This window comes from Hemibagrus wyckioides, linkage group LG29, assembly GCF_019097595.1.
Source record: "Hemibagrus wyckioides isolate EC202008001 linkage group LG29, SWU_Hwy_1.0, whole genome shotgun sequence".
Taxonomy (NCBI): Eukaryota; Metazoa; Chordata; class Actinopteri; order Siluriformes; family Bagridae; genus Hemibagrus; species Hemibagrus wyckioides.
Window position 1 is genome coordinate 11043692 of NC_080738.1, and position 16328 is coordinate 11060019.

Sequence of the window (16328 nt, forward strand, 5' to 3'; positions counted from 1 at the left end):
GGTTCCTGATTATCAATCATAGACTAATAGCTTTCCTGCTGCAAAATGAGTTCTCCATGTAACACTGCTTTCTTCCATACTTTCCCAGCAACCCATGACAGGAATAAATGTAATTTAATTTCCTTCAGGCTCTAAAAGCTGTGATTGATCATCAGATTACTCGATGTCATTCCTAGTATAGTGTTCTCAGCATTATGTCTTCTGTGCTTTAGAACAAAACTGAAATTGAACACGTCGTCTGAGCAACTGTGTGTCTGTGTAATCCGTTTTAACCAGGTCTGGGAAATAAAATACGAGAAATCAATATGATTTGGTTTGACATATTTGTCAGGTTTCATGTGAGCCATTCTCACTTTGTGTATGCTGCAGGGACTTCGAGCAAAAATCGATTTGCTCAAACCTTACACCTCATGGTGGAGGAATAGTTGTTATAGTTGAAAAGCACTTGTTGTTAATAGCCTGTTGAACTTGTCCCTTAACTTGAATATGTTCAATCCCAAAAAAAACTCTCTATATAAATCTATAAATAATATTAACTTGGACTTGCCAACAGTAAAGAGCCAGAATATTATACAAACTCGAATAACATATGAATAGTCAGATTATGTTTTTGTATTTCATTTATTGAGTGGGTCTGTGGAATTAATTTTTCTAATCGGACAAATCCCTGTCCACAAAACTTGCACAAATTTACGACACTTGTTGAGACAACATTGTTAGAAACTTGATAGCAACAGATTAATAATGTCTATATGCACTGATACCAGTTAGCAATATCAATATATTTTGAGCAGAAGAATCAGTAATTTGATTGCTAAAGCTGCTGGTTAAATGGAAACTTTTAATGAATGCCTGGGAGATGCAAGCATGTGTTAAATAAATGACTATAATTTTTAATTTCAGACAGATCATAAAAAGATATAGAGCCGTATTCTGGTTTTGTTCAGAATTGTAATTGTATACACAGTTGTAAAAGAGCCCCTCTGTCTAATTTTTTCCACATCAGGGTATTGAGAACATTGCTTTGGTCTTTGTAGTTAGTTTAAATCCATGCATTGCATTGTTTTTACTCAAGCTGTGACTGAACAATGATGGCTCTATGGTGGGAAAATATTCTGGCCAGACTGATTACTGTAATTACATATCTCTTAAAAAACCCTTTTCTGCTCCTCTATTCATGCTGTTAGTTTTCTAACATCTCAATCATTAGGTATAATTTACTCCTTGGAATAATGGCTTAATGTGATTATTATTCTTTCGGCGCATACCACTGATGACACTCATCTTTGTGACCTGATGAAATCCTTGAATAATAGTTATTTATTCAAGGACACTCCAGCTTTTCATACTTTCACAGATATCATCTATTAAACTGCTGGAGCAGTACTAAGAGATCAAATTATTGCTGCCATCGTCGTACAGTGGCAAGAGGGAAATGTCCAGTAGCCTCTGACTTCAATTTTGGTTTTGGCTTTCCAGCTTTTTGCTTCATATCTCAGGGTGTTTGCAGATCTGCACTTTGATCCAAAACTGTTGACTTCAGTTCTTACAAAGTTGCATTTTCTGTTTAACTCTGTTTGTGTTCACATTGCAAAATTTGAAAGCAGACAAAAATATGTTTAAGCAAGTGAGTTAACTGTCCTCCCTTTGGTCAGAGAGCATCTGTTTCCCAGATAGCAAAATAGGTCTGGCCCACACAATGCACTTACACTCGGCCCACATACCACAAAGAATGATGGCCCTTTGGTGGCCCACATCTGGTTTGCCAGAGGTGGGCCAAACATGGGCCAGCACAAGGCCAGCACTGGGCCACACCACATAAACCAAACCATAACTGGGGCACATCTGGCATGCCATCATGTGCCATCACTGCCAGACCTAGTCCGCATCTGGTTGACATACCACTTGCCATGCCAGAACTCAGCCAGCAGTGCCGGCTTAATGCCAGATCTGGCCCAGACCCATCTGCTATGTGGGTTTATGTTCTGAGGTTACTTTAATAGCTAGCAGTCATCTATCAAGATGGAATCCAGGAGTCAGTAGGGCAGCACTGTTTAAATTCACCTGTTTCAGAGACATTATATTTAATTTTGAATAAATTAAGAAGCCTTAATTTTCCACATATACTTTACTGCACAGTGAAATTCTTTCTTCACATATCCCATCCTTGGAGGGTGGGGGGTCTGAGTGCAGGGTCAGCCATGATACAGCACACCTAGAGCAGGGGGGAGTTGAATGCCTTTCTCAAGGGTGGCAGCTTAGCGGTGCTTGGGCTTGAACCCCGATCAACCTTAACCACTTGAGTCATAAGCGGCCATAGGTTGGTTCATTGATCCATTGGCTCAGATTGCTTTCTCATCACAATCAAACCACTCCAGAGATTCTTGGCCAAGTGGCCTCATTCCAGTGGTCTTGACTCTATTGTTTTGGTGTGGATCCAAGTATGATTTTCATATATGTCTAACAGAAATAAATCAAGGGAAAAAATGCTCCAAATCTATCTATGTTCCTCATATCCTCAAGGCTTTCTTGTGAGAGAAACATGAGAAAACTCAGAGAAAACCCTTGAAGATATGGAGGAAAGGATAATGCCAATAGGCTAATCTAATTTTGTCAAAGTGTATGTGTATGGTGACTTGTAATGGACAACCAGTCCAGTGAATTCCTTTCCCCAACCTAGTGTCCTGAAATAAGCTCTGGATCTACCCTGATCCTGACCAAACCAAAATTGAACACATTTGAGCAACTGCATGTCCATGTATTATCTCTTGGATCAAACACTAGTGCAGACATGTCTCTAGAAGAGTTTTTACCAGGTCTGGGAAATAAGATGTGTTGAATCAATATGATCTAGTTTGGCACATTTGTCAGCTGGAACAAAAACTGATTTGCTCAGATCTCACACCTCATAGTAGAAGAATAATAGCTGGTAAGTGATTATTCTTCTCAAGTGGTGTTTTCTTTAGTGAACATCACAACACACTATTATCAAAGCTATTTTACATATTACTCAGTGTTTGTTGTCATTAGCATGTTGAACTCGGATACTTGAATAAGTTAAATCCCAACTTCAGTAGCAACTCAACAACACTGTAAATAATGCTAGTATGGACGAAATGGGATTTGATGGTGGAATGTTCTGGAATAAAAAGCTCTATTGCTCCAGTAAAGAATATTATACACTATAATTCTATTGTAATATTATACACATTTGAACAATATGCCATATATTTAAATAGTCAAATTATGTCACTAATAATAATCTGTACTGTGTGGATCTGTGAAATTTAGTCAGTAACCTTGTTCAGGCTACTCTGCATTCTACCTGTATCCTCAATATTTTCCTCTGGGAGGACCCCAAAAAACCCAAGAGGTATTCCTTCAAGATATGGGAGAAAAGGGTGATGCCCATTGGCACAAGTAGGTGGGTCTAAATTGCTAAAAAGTGTGTGGGAATTATTACTTACAATGGACTTGTGTCCTATCCGTAGTGAATTCTTACCTTGCCTCCCAGAATAGGCTCCGGGTCCATGAAGTGGTTACAGAAGATGTAAAATCTTCTGTATCAGTATCTCAGTATAAGTATAACTGGCTGTGTTGATCCAGGACTTGTCTTTGTGATTACCTTGTCTAGTTGAAGAGCTGAATGATATCTCAGATCAACCTTCTGTGTAAGAGATGCCTTGTTTTGTTCTTGTATTTGAACATGTCTGCTGAGTGAGATAAAATAAGGATTGGTGTGGTTGTAACAGTAGTTTCTGCTACTCCCAAGAGAAGGGTCATAGTGTTTTTGGTTTGGCTTGTGTGTTTTGCTGAAGATGAAAGGGGTCAAATGAGACTTTCAAACTGCCAATTATGTACTTGGTACCTTGACACTATGTGGTCTTCAACTTGACCAAAAAAGTTCTTTTCATCCTGTGGGATACTCAGCTGGAAAATGGATCAGTTGCTCCTAACATGTAGTGCTGTATTTTTAATGTTTAAAATGCCCTTTGAAGCCTGGTCAGCAAAATCCATTGCAGATTGATGTGCTGCATGCTTCTTGCTTAAAATATGGAAGATCTGTGTGTGTATGTGTGCACGCATATTTATCTGTCTTTATCACAACTCTTGAATAAGTTCAAAAGTCAATTCTGCCTTGTAGGACAGATCTATAGGCCATTCCATAGAAATAACCAAATCTCATGGATCTTTCAATGTTGCATAAAATCAATACTGAATGTTACCACAGCTTCCCATTTCATTTCCTCTTTCATGTTTTTCTTCTTTTTCACAAATTGAGTTAATACCGCTGAAGCTTGGGGGAAAGGCCATCCATACAACTAGTTAACTTCCCATAAAATTCAATCCTTGCTTTGCGTTCTTTGACAAAGCTTTTGCCAGTCTGTTTGTGGCACAGAGTCCTGGGTTCGATCCAGAGCTCATGTTAATCTCTGTACAGCGTTTGGCATGTTGTCTGTGTGGATTATCTCTGGATTTTCCGGGTTCCTCCCAACTCAGTCAGATTAGCTATAGTAGAGTGCCCCAGCTGAAAACGTGTTTGTACATGGTGCCCTGTGATAAAATGGCTTCCCATTCAGGATAAAATCTCAGGCTTTGCACTCAGTGCTACGAGGAAAGGCTCTATAACTACTGTGATCCTGCTTAGGATAAAGTGACGTATAATCCTTAGTAAATCTGTCAGTTCCCAGTGCCAGCCATAGTTGGGCAGGTCCCTTATTGAGCTATGTTTCCATGATATTTCTTGTTCACCTTGGCTTGCTCAGTAGGCATCTCTACATTTATGGCATTTGGCAGATGCCCTTGCCCAGAGCAACTTGCATTTATATCATTTAGACAACTGAGCTGTTGATAGGATGGTCAAGGGCCCAGCTTTTTTGGTCCTAGGATTTAAACGCACCTTCCCACACAATAACTACTGAGCTACCACTTCCTAAAGCTGCTACACAGCATTGCAAAAGCTTTAGAACACTATTCAAAGTTTACAGAAACCAATCAGTCTTTGCTTTTATCAATTCACCAGTTTTCAACTCATCAACTAATAAATAAGCCTGAATTAGATTGAGCAGGAGGAAAAAACACACAAAAAAACTCAATAAGTGCTCCCTGGGGCCAAGTCTAGTCAACAGAGATCAGATCAGATCCAGATCTTACCAGAATGGATAAATCTAAATGTTCAGATAGTGAAGAAACCTCTTTGTATCTCAGGCTGGACAAGTCTGTTGTTTCATGCTATAGAGTATCTGGTGGGTTAAGGTTTGGGGATATTCAAGGAGTTGAATCAGTTCCAGCTCCACCCCATGACTTCTGGTCCTGCAGTAAGGAGTATCTCAAAACCCAAACTGTGTAGGGCAATGATACTCCAGGACCTGGCTGTATTACATTTCAACTGCTGCCAGGTCTACAAATCTGCATAAATCTGATACTTAACATGAAAACTATACTATTGAGTTTCAGTTTGTCTTTCTAACATGAGTATCCTTGGCAGGAAACTCACAACAAATTACCATCTATTTATTTGAATAGCCATTACTCTTCACTTGGACTGCCCGATTAGTCAGGCATGTCCTCAAACTGGTGGGAACCATACCAAATGTTTATTATTCCCTTTCCTAGGATGTGATTAGGCAAAAGGATGGCATAATCCAATCTAATAAATCACCCAAATTGTTGTATCCTTAATTGTCTGCTATTGCCTGACGATGTGGTCTGCTACTTCAAGTATCTTTAAACTCAATCAACCATATTCAGGCAAAGACCTCAGATGCAGCTGCATTCCATTTCTAGAGGTTTTGAATGCCTAGAAAGCAATGCTGTCAAGTACTTCCCCTTTCAGTTCCACAATCAGCCTTCATATCACCATCAAAGGCGTGGGCTGCTCTCGTAAACGTAAAATTGGGCTTTCTTGTTTCCATCCATTGGGTCATATGATCTGTTTTCCTATATGGACTCTATATAAAATGGTCCATTCATGAATGGTTTGCGTTGTGGTGCATGCATTCTGTTTGTGTGTGCACGCCCAGGCTGATCTGTATGCATGCCTTGTGTATCCTCTTTTTTCTAACCCTCTATTATGGTTGGTGACTTACAGGTAACACTCCCAGCCAAAGCAAAAAAAGTATTAAACAGCGGTTCCTCAAGCTGCTGTCCTGCTGTGGGCCCAGTGCCACTCCCTCAGTCAGTCAATGCAAGTGATTCACCACTGCCTCACTCATTTTCCTCTATATGATACTGCATATACTCCCACCATAATGTGTCCCATACACACAGTAGGGCTCTTCACAAGATGTACACACGGCAGAGACAGTCATGGAAAAAATCTCGTAAAAGTATGTTATACATGTCAGTATAGAATTCATTTTAGGACCTTTATGTAATCAGAGAGATCTCAGAACTCAAAGGATATAATTTGTTGACAGAAATAGCAAAGAATTTGAATGTTTCATAGTAAAGTGTTATTAAGATAATATGTGTAGCAGTTTTTAGATTTGTGGGAGGACATGTAACTGGTGAGAGGGGAAAATTCAATTCACAATTAAATTGGATTGGATTCCAAAGTTTCAATGAAGAAATATTCATTTCTGAATCATAAATGATGCAAAACAATGTGTATGTTTGTCGGTATAAAATAAAAAAAATAGAATATCTAATTGTAAAAAAATATATAATTATAATATAAATTATTAAAACATATAATTAAAATGTAATATAATAATAAAGATTTACGACAGCCAAGCCATATCATCAAAATAGATACATTTATTAAATCTGAAAATTTTATTTGAATAAAACATTATCTGATTTTGCACACTTTAAAGATGATCGACTGAAAACGTAACGAGCTCCACAGCAGAAACAGAGCTCCAAAGTCGGCTAAAATGCCGAACATGACGGTATAATGTTTTATATATAACGTGTTGTTCGAGTCTGAAGCAAGACTCATTGCAAAAAAAATACAATAATGTGACTAGTGTGCTCTCTACATATTTTAACTGTGTGATTTGAGTAGATAGGGACCTCTGGTGGTCAAACAGTGCAACTGCATTACATGCATAATTAATTAACTACTGATTCGCTCAATTTCCGTGTTACACATCATCACATTTTTTCATCACAGTGCTTTATACCTATTATAACAGGATATATTTTTTTTATAACAGGCCTGTATCCTCAATATAGACCATTAAGTACACTACAAATTTACCTTGCACATTTCATAGGGAGATATAATGGAGTTGTTGCTTTGCGGCTTATGTAGGAATTGTTACGTGTGCATAGTGAAATTGAACACGCTGGTATTCAGACCTCAGGCATTATGTGCTATATATTATACACAGGATTTGCATGTGTGGGTGGAGCTTGCTTAAAACAGAGATTAAGGTGAAATCCTTGTGTTTAGTTGGTGGTGATGGTATTGAAATGCCTTTTGGAAGACGATTGTTGATGGATAACTTTTAATTCAGATTTTCAAAATTTATGCATAAATAATGCCTTTTCTTTTGCACTACATAATTGAAATGCAATTATATACTAATGGTAATATACTATGGATTAGATATTAGTCAACATACATTTTTTTTCCAGTAGGTTTAAACTTTTTAATGATTATTTTTATATGACAGCAGATCACCCATGAGTATGAAAAGTGTGGTGTATAAGTAGACCGAATATGAATTCAATACACTGATGTCAGTGTACAATTCTGATGAACATTTTTGTGTCTCACAGACAGCATCGAGGATGATTTTGAACTCTCAACCGTGTGCCATCGGCCTGAGGGTCTGGAAAAACTGCAGGAGCAAACCAAGTTCACCAAGAAAGAGCTGCAAGTGCTCTACAGGGGCTTTAAAAACGTAAGGGTTTTCTGCTTGTTCATGCTTAATTTGCGTTTTGCTTTTGCGTGATTGAACATACTGATCAGAATGGACACAATAATTTCTACATGGGTGTGGTCAAGGAAATTAACACTATGCTGTATTCATATTGCAATATATCATATAATATACACCGATCAGGCATAACATTATGGCCACCTTCGTAACATTGTGTCGATCCCTCTTTTGCTGCGAAAACAGCCCTGACCCGTCGAGCCTGGTATCTGGCGCCAAGATGTTAGCAGCAGATTCTTTAACTTACAGGACTTACTGGATTTAAAGGATACTTTTGATAGATACTGACCACTGCAGACTGGGAACACCGCACTTTTGGAGATGCTCTGATTCAGTGGTCTAGCCATCACAATCTGGCTCTTTTCAAACTCGCTCTTACCCTTGTCCATTTTTCCTGCTTCTAAAACATCAACTTTGAGGACAAAATGTTCACTTGCTGCCTAATATATCCCACCCACTAACAGGTGCCATGATGAGGAGATATTAGATCATTCTTATTCACTTCACCTCTCAGTGCTCATAATATTATGCCTGATCAGTGTATGATGGTATATTGCGAATTTAAAAAAAAAAAAAAATACTACTTTACGTTATACTAGTAAAGATGTAAAAAATGCTCTTTTATCTCACGTTACAGACTTGATAGAATATAGGGCACACTCCTCTTCTCTTCTTACATTTCATTTGTGAAAGGCTTGCGGGCGCATTTCTTTCCGCCACCATCACATGCTTATCAGATGTGAGAGACTCAGCTGAGTGCTTGTACAAAGACACAGAACGGAGAAAATGCAGATGTGATTCTTTAATTATAGATTCAATCAATTCTAACAAGTCTATGCTGGAATTTTGAGGCGTGAACAGGGGACTGACTGCATCAGTGTCTGCACTTCAAGAAAAATATTTATTTATTCATTTATACTGATAATTCAGTATCTTAACACACTTAACTACATACCTGTGATGGCATTAAAATAGTGGAAGCACAAAGTGTATATATATATAAAAGAAGAACATCATTTGGAACATTGCTGTGGATTCATGTTTTTTGCGAAATCTGCCACTCTACATCAAATTGCGGAAGAATTTTGTAGAAGATGAAAAGAAAGAAGAAGAACAGAATGTTTGCTCTAACAAGCTACCATAATAATTGACTGGCGGCTTCACAATTTGGGGGAAAAACATAAAGAGATCATCCAAGAGAGGCAGCAGTCACTGTCTTTAAGGAGATGATATTTACATACAGGCTCAGAGATCAAGCCATATTCTCGAGGTTTCCTTCTATTATCATACAGAGGATTTGTATATTTCTTCAAATTTCGACAAAGTCCATTGTTCAAAGTACTATACAAATACAATTGAATTAAATATCGCATTAATTGATTATACAAGTCATCACGTTGTTTAATTAGATTAAATAATCGAGAAAATATCTAGACACAATATGGATTTCTTGTCATTTAATTCTGAGCAGCAGGTTCATTCGGAGATCCATTTTTCGCATCACTACAGAGCTCCCAGTTAACGTACCACCTTCCTGTCCGTATTCTGTATTACACGATGATTCGTTTTGTGTTGCAGGAATGTCCCAGCGGCGTTGTGAATGAGGACACTTTTAAGGTTATCTACTCCCAGTTCTTCCCACAAGGGGGTGAGTGCACATGATAATATTCAGTATATACCTCTGAAAAGTGGAATGAACTGAAATATATTTCTCTAGTTCTAGCATTTTAACATGTAGCTACTGCCGAAAGTTTACAAAATGCAGAAAACGACTTTCGTACTGACCGTATTGCAGGAGCATAGCGTCCAGTTTCTGCCAAAGGATTATTTTTCTTACGTTATGTCAGGAAATCCTACTTAACCGGCTGTTTTCACCACTGTATTTGTTAAGCTGGCTCATTATCAACCTAATATGATCCCTGCAACACGGCCAATTTGTGTTTCTCATAGATTCAAGTATGTATGCACATTTCCTTTTCGAGGCATTCGACACTAACAAGAACGGATCTGTTAGTTTTGAGGTAAGTGCTGTTGAGTCGTAGTTCAGTGGTTCTCATATCCAGTTCTGCTGTGCTCATGCTCTACACACGCTCTAAAAAGCTTCTCAGACTGCACTTAACCTCGAGTTATCGTCATTCTACAGATTCCTTTAACAGATTCTGAGGAGCATTTCGCTCTTGTAATTTAGAAGCGGGGCTTTTACCTGTGGTTAGAAGATGCTTAGCAGCAGAAATCAGAAGTTGAACAGCTTGTGCTTCATATCATGTGAAAACCAGGACGCAGTAACAAATACGGCTCGGTAGCGTCAAGCGGCAAAACCATGAACATCACAGTTGCGAGGGCTAAATACATGACAGCGGCAAAAAAAAACATTACAAAGCTGTAAAAGCTTTATACCTGCTCTTTATACCTGTTTGTTCTTTTTCCACACTGATGTAAAAGCATGAGCAAGCTGTTATTTAAAGCGGTCACACACTTTATTCATTTATCCAGTCCTTCTTTTTCTTTCGGCTTTTCCCTTCAGGGGTCGCCACACCGAATGGTCTCTCTCCACCTATCCCTATCTTCTGCATCCTCAACAGTTGCACCCACTAGCTTCATATCCTCATTTATTACATCCATATACATCCTCTTTGGCCAGTCCTAGTTGTTCAATATGCAAATAAGAATCAAGGATTTGGGAATTTACAGTATAAAATGTCCGATTTAGAATAGCCAGGATAAGCTGTTAGCCCCAGGTAAAGTATGAACAGTGTGAGATTGGAAACAAATTAAAGGAGAAGTTTACTTCCAGAACAAAAAATCAAACAAATAATTTACTCACCCCCTTGTCATCCAAGATGTTCTTGTCTTTCTTTCTTCAGTCATAAAAAGAAATGATGTTTTTTGAGGAAAACACTTCAGGATTTTTCTCCATATTGTGCTGCCCCTGAGTTTGACCTTCCAAAATGCAGTTTAAATGCAGCTTCATAGGACTCTAAACCATCCCAGCTGCGGTAGAAGGCTCTTATCTAGAGACACGATCAGCCATTTTCTTTGAAAATTCTATACTTTTTAACCACAATGACCCAGAGTTAACTATTTCAAGTGCGGAAAGTGTTTAACGTTACTCATAAAAGATTTCTAAAGACCTGTGTCAGAGCATGAAGTACTAGACACAAGACTGGACACAAGAACCAATATCATTCCTCATAATGCAATGATGCCTTTCTTCTGCTTTCTGATCTATGGTAGAAGCCAAGATGAATCAGAATTTCTGCAGTTGTCCTGTTGCTCTTTTCAGGACTTCGTCATCGGCCTATCCATCATCCTCAGGGGGACGATAATCGATCGGCTCAACTGGGCATTCAACCTGTACGATCTCAACAAAGATGGGTGTATCACCAAAGAGGTGAAACTAACATAAATGTTTGTGAAAGATAAGGCGTCGATGGTAAATGAAAAGAGCTCATTGGGTTTTTTTTAATGTCAATGGCTTCCAGGAAATGTTAGACATCATGAAGTCAATCTATGACATGATGGGGAAGTATACGTATCCCTGCATGCAAGAGGACGCTCCTAGAGAGCATGTGGAGAGCTTCTTTCAGGTGAGACATGGCCGAAATCCTTCATTAAGTGGCATACATTATTGAGAGAACTCTGTCGTTTATTTGCTGAATAATAATAGATGTTTATATGTTTGTAAACCCAAATAACTCCTTGTTTTCTGTATTGATATGTATTTTTTTTCCCCTCAGAAAATGGACCGTAACAATGATGGCGTGGTCACCATCGATGAGTTCATTGAGTCATGCCAAAAGGTTTGTAGTTACACCCAAACCAAACATTATCTAACTCCGTATATATCTAGTATAGTACAGGCCTTAACCCATAACACCGTAACAAGCACAACCCACTCTATGTGCCATGCACTGCACAGGATCATTATCGATTACTATACTGTGCTGTCTCTGTCTCTGAATATCCTAGTCCTATATGTGCACCTCCTTCCATATTATGCTCATAATTTCTTCTAATTAAAATCTGTAATTTGTGCCAATTTATTACGGCACACAGTTTACTTTTTTGCTAGCATAATAATTTCTTTATATAGATGCACTCTTTATGCAAATAAACATGGATGTCCTTCCAATATCCAAAAATTCTCTTCCACTTCTTCTCTCTGTATTCTCCACCACAGGACGAAAACATCATGCAGTCCATGCAGCTGTTTGACAACGTCATTTAGGGCCACGCCCAGCTGAAGAGGAGCTTGAGAGACGTGACCAAGACCTTCAAACTGGTCAACCAGAAGCTACTTCCTCCTCCATATCCCCTCTTCTTCACCCAGCCAGAGGACCGCCATCATTCTGTTTCTTTCTTTCTCCCAGAGACATAGTGGAAGATGATGCACCAGGGGCAGGGGCTGGCTTCTAGATCCACTTCGATAACTTGTTTTTCCTAACATCCATGAAAGCATTAAACATATTACTGTAGCTGGACTCAGGATGAAGCCAGCTTGACATGATTCACATGTAACTCGGAGGAACACGAAGTGACCATAGAAGCGAAAGAAACTGGCCAACATCTAGCTAATTTATGGCCGATGATGATGGTGGTGTTTTTTTTTGTTTGTTTGTTTGTTTGTTTTTTTTTTTAAATAAGTGACTGATTTTTCTTACCGCATGATGTCAAAATAACCTACACTATGTACCGTACATATTTACCGAGCTAGTCCAAAGCTTGTCTGTTGTCAAATGGCCGTTCACATGTGCCTCGCTCAGACTGCGTGCTGTCGTGTGCGCCATTCCAAGTTCCTCCATTTCAGCAGCCAATAGAAATAGAAACAGTCTATGCCTGTACATTCCAGATGAGTCTGTAGAAAAAGTGACTCCTTGACCTTGAAGTCCTTAGCGCTTAGCATTTCGGACTGTTTTTGTTTCTGAGGAGAGAGGTTTTGGTCTTTTCAGCCCATCCTAGGTAGAGGACTTCATCATGTATCGTGTATAAAAAAAACAGGAGAGTGGAGCTATGCTGCGCTAATGCTACCCTATTAATGTTCACACTGTGAATGCACGTAAATTACAAATTTATTACTGCTGGTAGGATCCATTATTGATAGATTCAATGTTTTTTTTTTTAAAAAAACATCCCTATTCCATTTTCCATCATTTCAGGCAGATCTACAGTGCTCATAGGCAGCTCTGTAGGGTGTTGGGACCAATAAGCTTGTCCATGCACAGTGTCCCTCTAACACCAAAGACATCCACCATGACCCAAAAAGAGATTTTTACCTGAATATAATGTACTTAGTGGAGTAGAGCTAAAGAGAAGAGTGTGGCAATGGTATGAAGTAGTGGATATTTTTTGATAAATGGAAAAATCGAAGGCAAAAAAATCGCAACACAATGTTTATATAATTTGAGAATAGCATTTTAAGCTTAGGAATCCTGACTATTTGCATGTTCAGGGAAGCTGAGGAGTAATACAATACCTTGCATATGTATTCATATTGCATATTGCATATGTAGTGATACAACCTGGAATGGAAATGAAATTAATCGGGATTTTTACACATTAACTGTATGAACGTGCGAAATATACATGCTTTATTGCAAGGTTAATTAAACAAAAACATGTTCAGCCCCACTGAGTCACTACGTGGTAGAACTACTACCACTTTCTGTGAAGTCTGTGAAGATTCTCAGTCACCCCACCTCCCAAACTTTGGGGCAGAAACACTGAACAGGAATATGAAAGAACAGCGGAAAAAAAATAAATAAATAAAAAAAGTAGCAGACTACAGGAACCACCTACGCTTTAACTTCAGATGACAAATTTGTGGAATCCTGCCAACTTCCCTCAGACTGAAGAAGCTGCTCAGATGGGTTCAAATACCAGGTCCACCAAGCTGCCACTGCTGGGCCTGTGAGCTAGGCCCTTAACCCACAGTTGCTCAGTTGTATAAAGTGAGATAAAAATGTAAGTCACTCTGGATAAGGGCTTCTACCAAATGCTGTGAATAGTGAAATGTTTCGATCTAACATGAAGTTACAGATGTAGGATTTTTGGGATATGCTTTGGATTTGAAGGTCAGTCAGCAGAATGAACAGAGACCAGTGGTGAACAGGAATTCTTGCCAAAGTGTTCAATTCTTGGCAAGTCTCTTGCCAAAGATCTCAGTCAGATTGAGGTTTAAGCTTTGACTAGGCTGTTCGATCACATCCATGCTTGAATCACTCTAGTATTGGTTTGGAAGTATGCTTTTGGAAGATTAGCTGAGTCTCACGAACTCTGGAACTGATACCAGATTTTCTTTTTAGGATTGCTATATATTTGGCTCCACTGATCTTAGCCTCAACTTTGGTCAATTTCCCAGTCCCTGTTGATGAATAGCATTTCCAAATACATGATGCTACCACCACCACACTTCATCACGATACTTCCACCACCATCATGGTTGGTGTTCTTAGGCCAGAAACGACCAGAGAACCTTTTCACCTCGGTTGCTTTGCTGTCTAATGACCTTCTTTACCTGATCAACCACTTTTGGTGGACCTTCCACCAAGTTCCTATTAACCTATTATGATCTCTCAAAAACGAGTGGTTGAATGCTTGTAGGATTTACATGGAATTGTCATTTTAACAAACAAAACTCATTCCAATCGCTCCTTGGTCTTGATCAAAATCTGGAGGTTTCCAGTAACAGCCGTATTGATATTCGCTCTTGTTGAAGTTTAAAGACGGAATCCATTCAGCTAATTGCGTTTAATTACGTTCTGTTTGCAAATGAGGAAAATTTGAAGTGGGAGTAAATACATATGCAAGGCACTGTACGATGGATTGCACATGAAATGTCAGTGAAAGGCCAGGATTCGATGAAAAGTTAATGAGAAAAAATAAACAAGTCACTTTATAAGCAAATTAGAATAGGAGCGTTCTTTATGAGATGTGGACTTCAATTATGCATGCATTTCTTTTTTTGAACAATTCAGGCATTTTAATAGATATCACACAGTAGCCCCGTGCTTGTTCCATATTAAAGCAATGAATTCTGAAGGCTGAAGGGTCGAGTGATGCGTGACGTTTACATTCACAACTTATTCTTTCTAATCAGCTATATTCAGTGTTGAGAGGAGTGGGTATGCTAGAACACAATGGACTTAAATATTTAAGCAATAATTTTTGGATTCATATCGGCCAGTATTGCCACTTCACCGTCTCGATTTAGCTCGTATCTACCATCCATGTAGAGTGGTGATGATTGTTTACTATTCAAAGCTCCAATCAGCACAATTTATGGAAAGGTTTATGCAAACGTTCTCTTCTGAATGCCGCAAAGGATCGTGCACTGCAAAAAAAAAAATAATAAATAAATAATTAAAAGGTTTCGTGTCCTCATTAGAAGAACATTTTCTTTCCGCCCACTTCAAAGGTCAGCTGTTACAATGCAATCGTGTTCATTTCCGCACCATTTTTCTGTTGAATTAGAAGGACAGAAGGAATGCATGTCAGGTACGTCTCCAATACGGCGTCTCGGCTAAGGATGAATTAAAACTCTTTCGCCTTATTAAAGGTATTTTAACCAACATCAACCTTAACTGTGTGAACGTCCTTGTATTTAAAAAAGAATTATGTGTGTCGGTCATGATGATCATATTTTAAAAAATGTATCCAAAGAACTGACACTAAATAGTTCATAAAAGACAGATTTTGCCTATTTGGAGACAGGAGAAAAGATCGTCCCTGAAAGCAATGCGTAGTGAGCGCTCACATTTTCACCTTCTGTTCAGGTTTTTATGTTGGAATTTATTTCCAAGGACGTGTGTTAACATAAACACTCAGAGCTGGAATTATTCTGCCTTCAGGTGCTATCAGAATTATCGTAAATACTAGTTTCCTACTAGGAAGCTGCATATGAATGACCCCTCAAGTCGTAATTACGAATAGGAAAATTATTAGATCCTTTTGACAGCCGAATTTTCGGAGACGGTCCTAGAAGAGGACCTGGTTTTGTTCATTTTTCACAGGATGAATTGGACCAGAATTCCATGAAATATGAATTTCTAAAGAAAACAAGTTAAAAGGAATATATGCATGAATGAACCTGATGTCGTCTATGTTTCACATTCTTTCAGACAAGCCAGTAGGGCGTAATTACGTAATTAAGCTACTCGTAATTACCACAGAAGTGGAAAGTTATAATTCTGAAGGCGTTCATGAAGGCAGCGTCGCTCACAGCCGTCTTCTGTTGTGGAGGAAGAAACTCAGTTGGGTGTAAATAAGAGTTCCTTAATTGGTGTTGTGTTGACTAAAATCAGCAGAGCATCATATAATTTGACAGAGTGGATGTCCAGGTCCTTGATTCTGTTTGGCAGACATCTCCCTCCCTGTTTTCCAAATTACATTAATTAATTAATTAATTTTTTGCTGTTATTTTTTTTTTTTTTTTTTACACTT

The 16328-nt window shown here is 38.5% G+C and overlaps 1 protein-coding gene across 7 annotated transcripts in view; it reads left to right on the forward strand.

The window, feature by feature from the left end:
* The window catches only part of LOC131349041 (Kv channel-interacting protein 2-like), a 199092-nt gene extending 186578 nt beyond the window's left edge, over positions 1-12514 (forward strand). For 5 of the 7 annotated variants that reach the window (XM_058384360.1, XM_058384359.1, XM_058384356.1 and 2 more), the window contains exons 2-8: positions 7729-7853; positions 9468-9537; positions 9840-9910; positions 11173-11280; positions 11372-11476; positions 11627-11689; positions 12070-12514. In XM_058384360.1, coding sequence (XP_058240343.1) covers positions 7729-7853; positions 9468-9537; positions 9840-9910; positions 11173-11280; positions 11372-11476; positions 11627-11689; positions 12070-12117 — 590 coding nt within the window. In that variant the 3' untranslated portion in view covers positions 12118-12514. Of the gene's footprint in view, positions 1-6091; positions 6192-7728; positions 7854-9467; positions 9538-9839; positions 9911-11172; positions 11281-11371; positions 11477-11626; positions 11690-12069 lie in introns of all 7 variants that reach the window. The other 2 variants (XM_058384355.1, XM_058384361.1) reach the window with 1 other exon arrangement.
* Positions 12515-16328: the final 3814 nt, after the last annotated feature.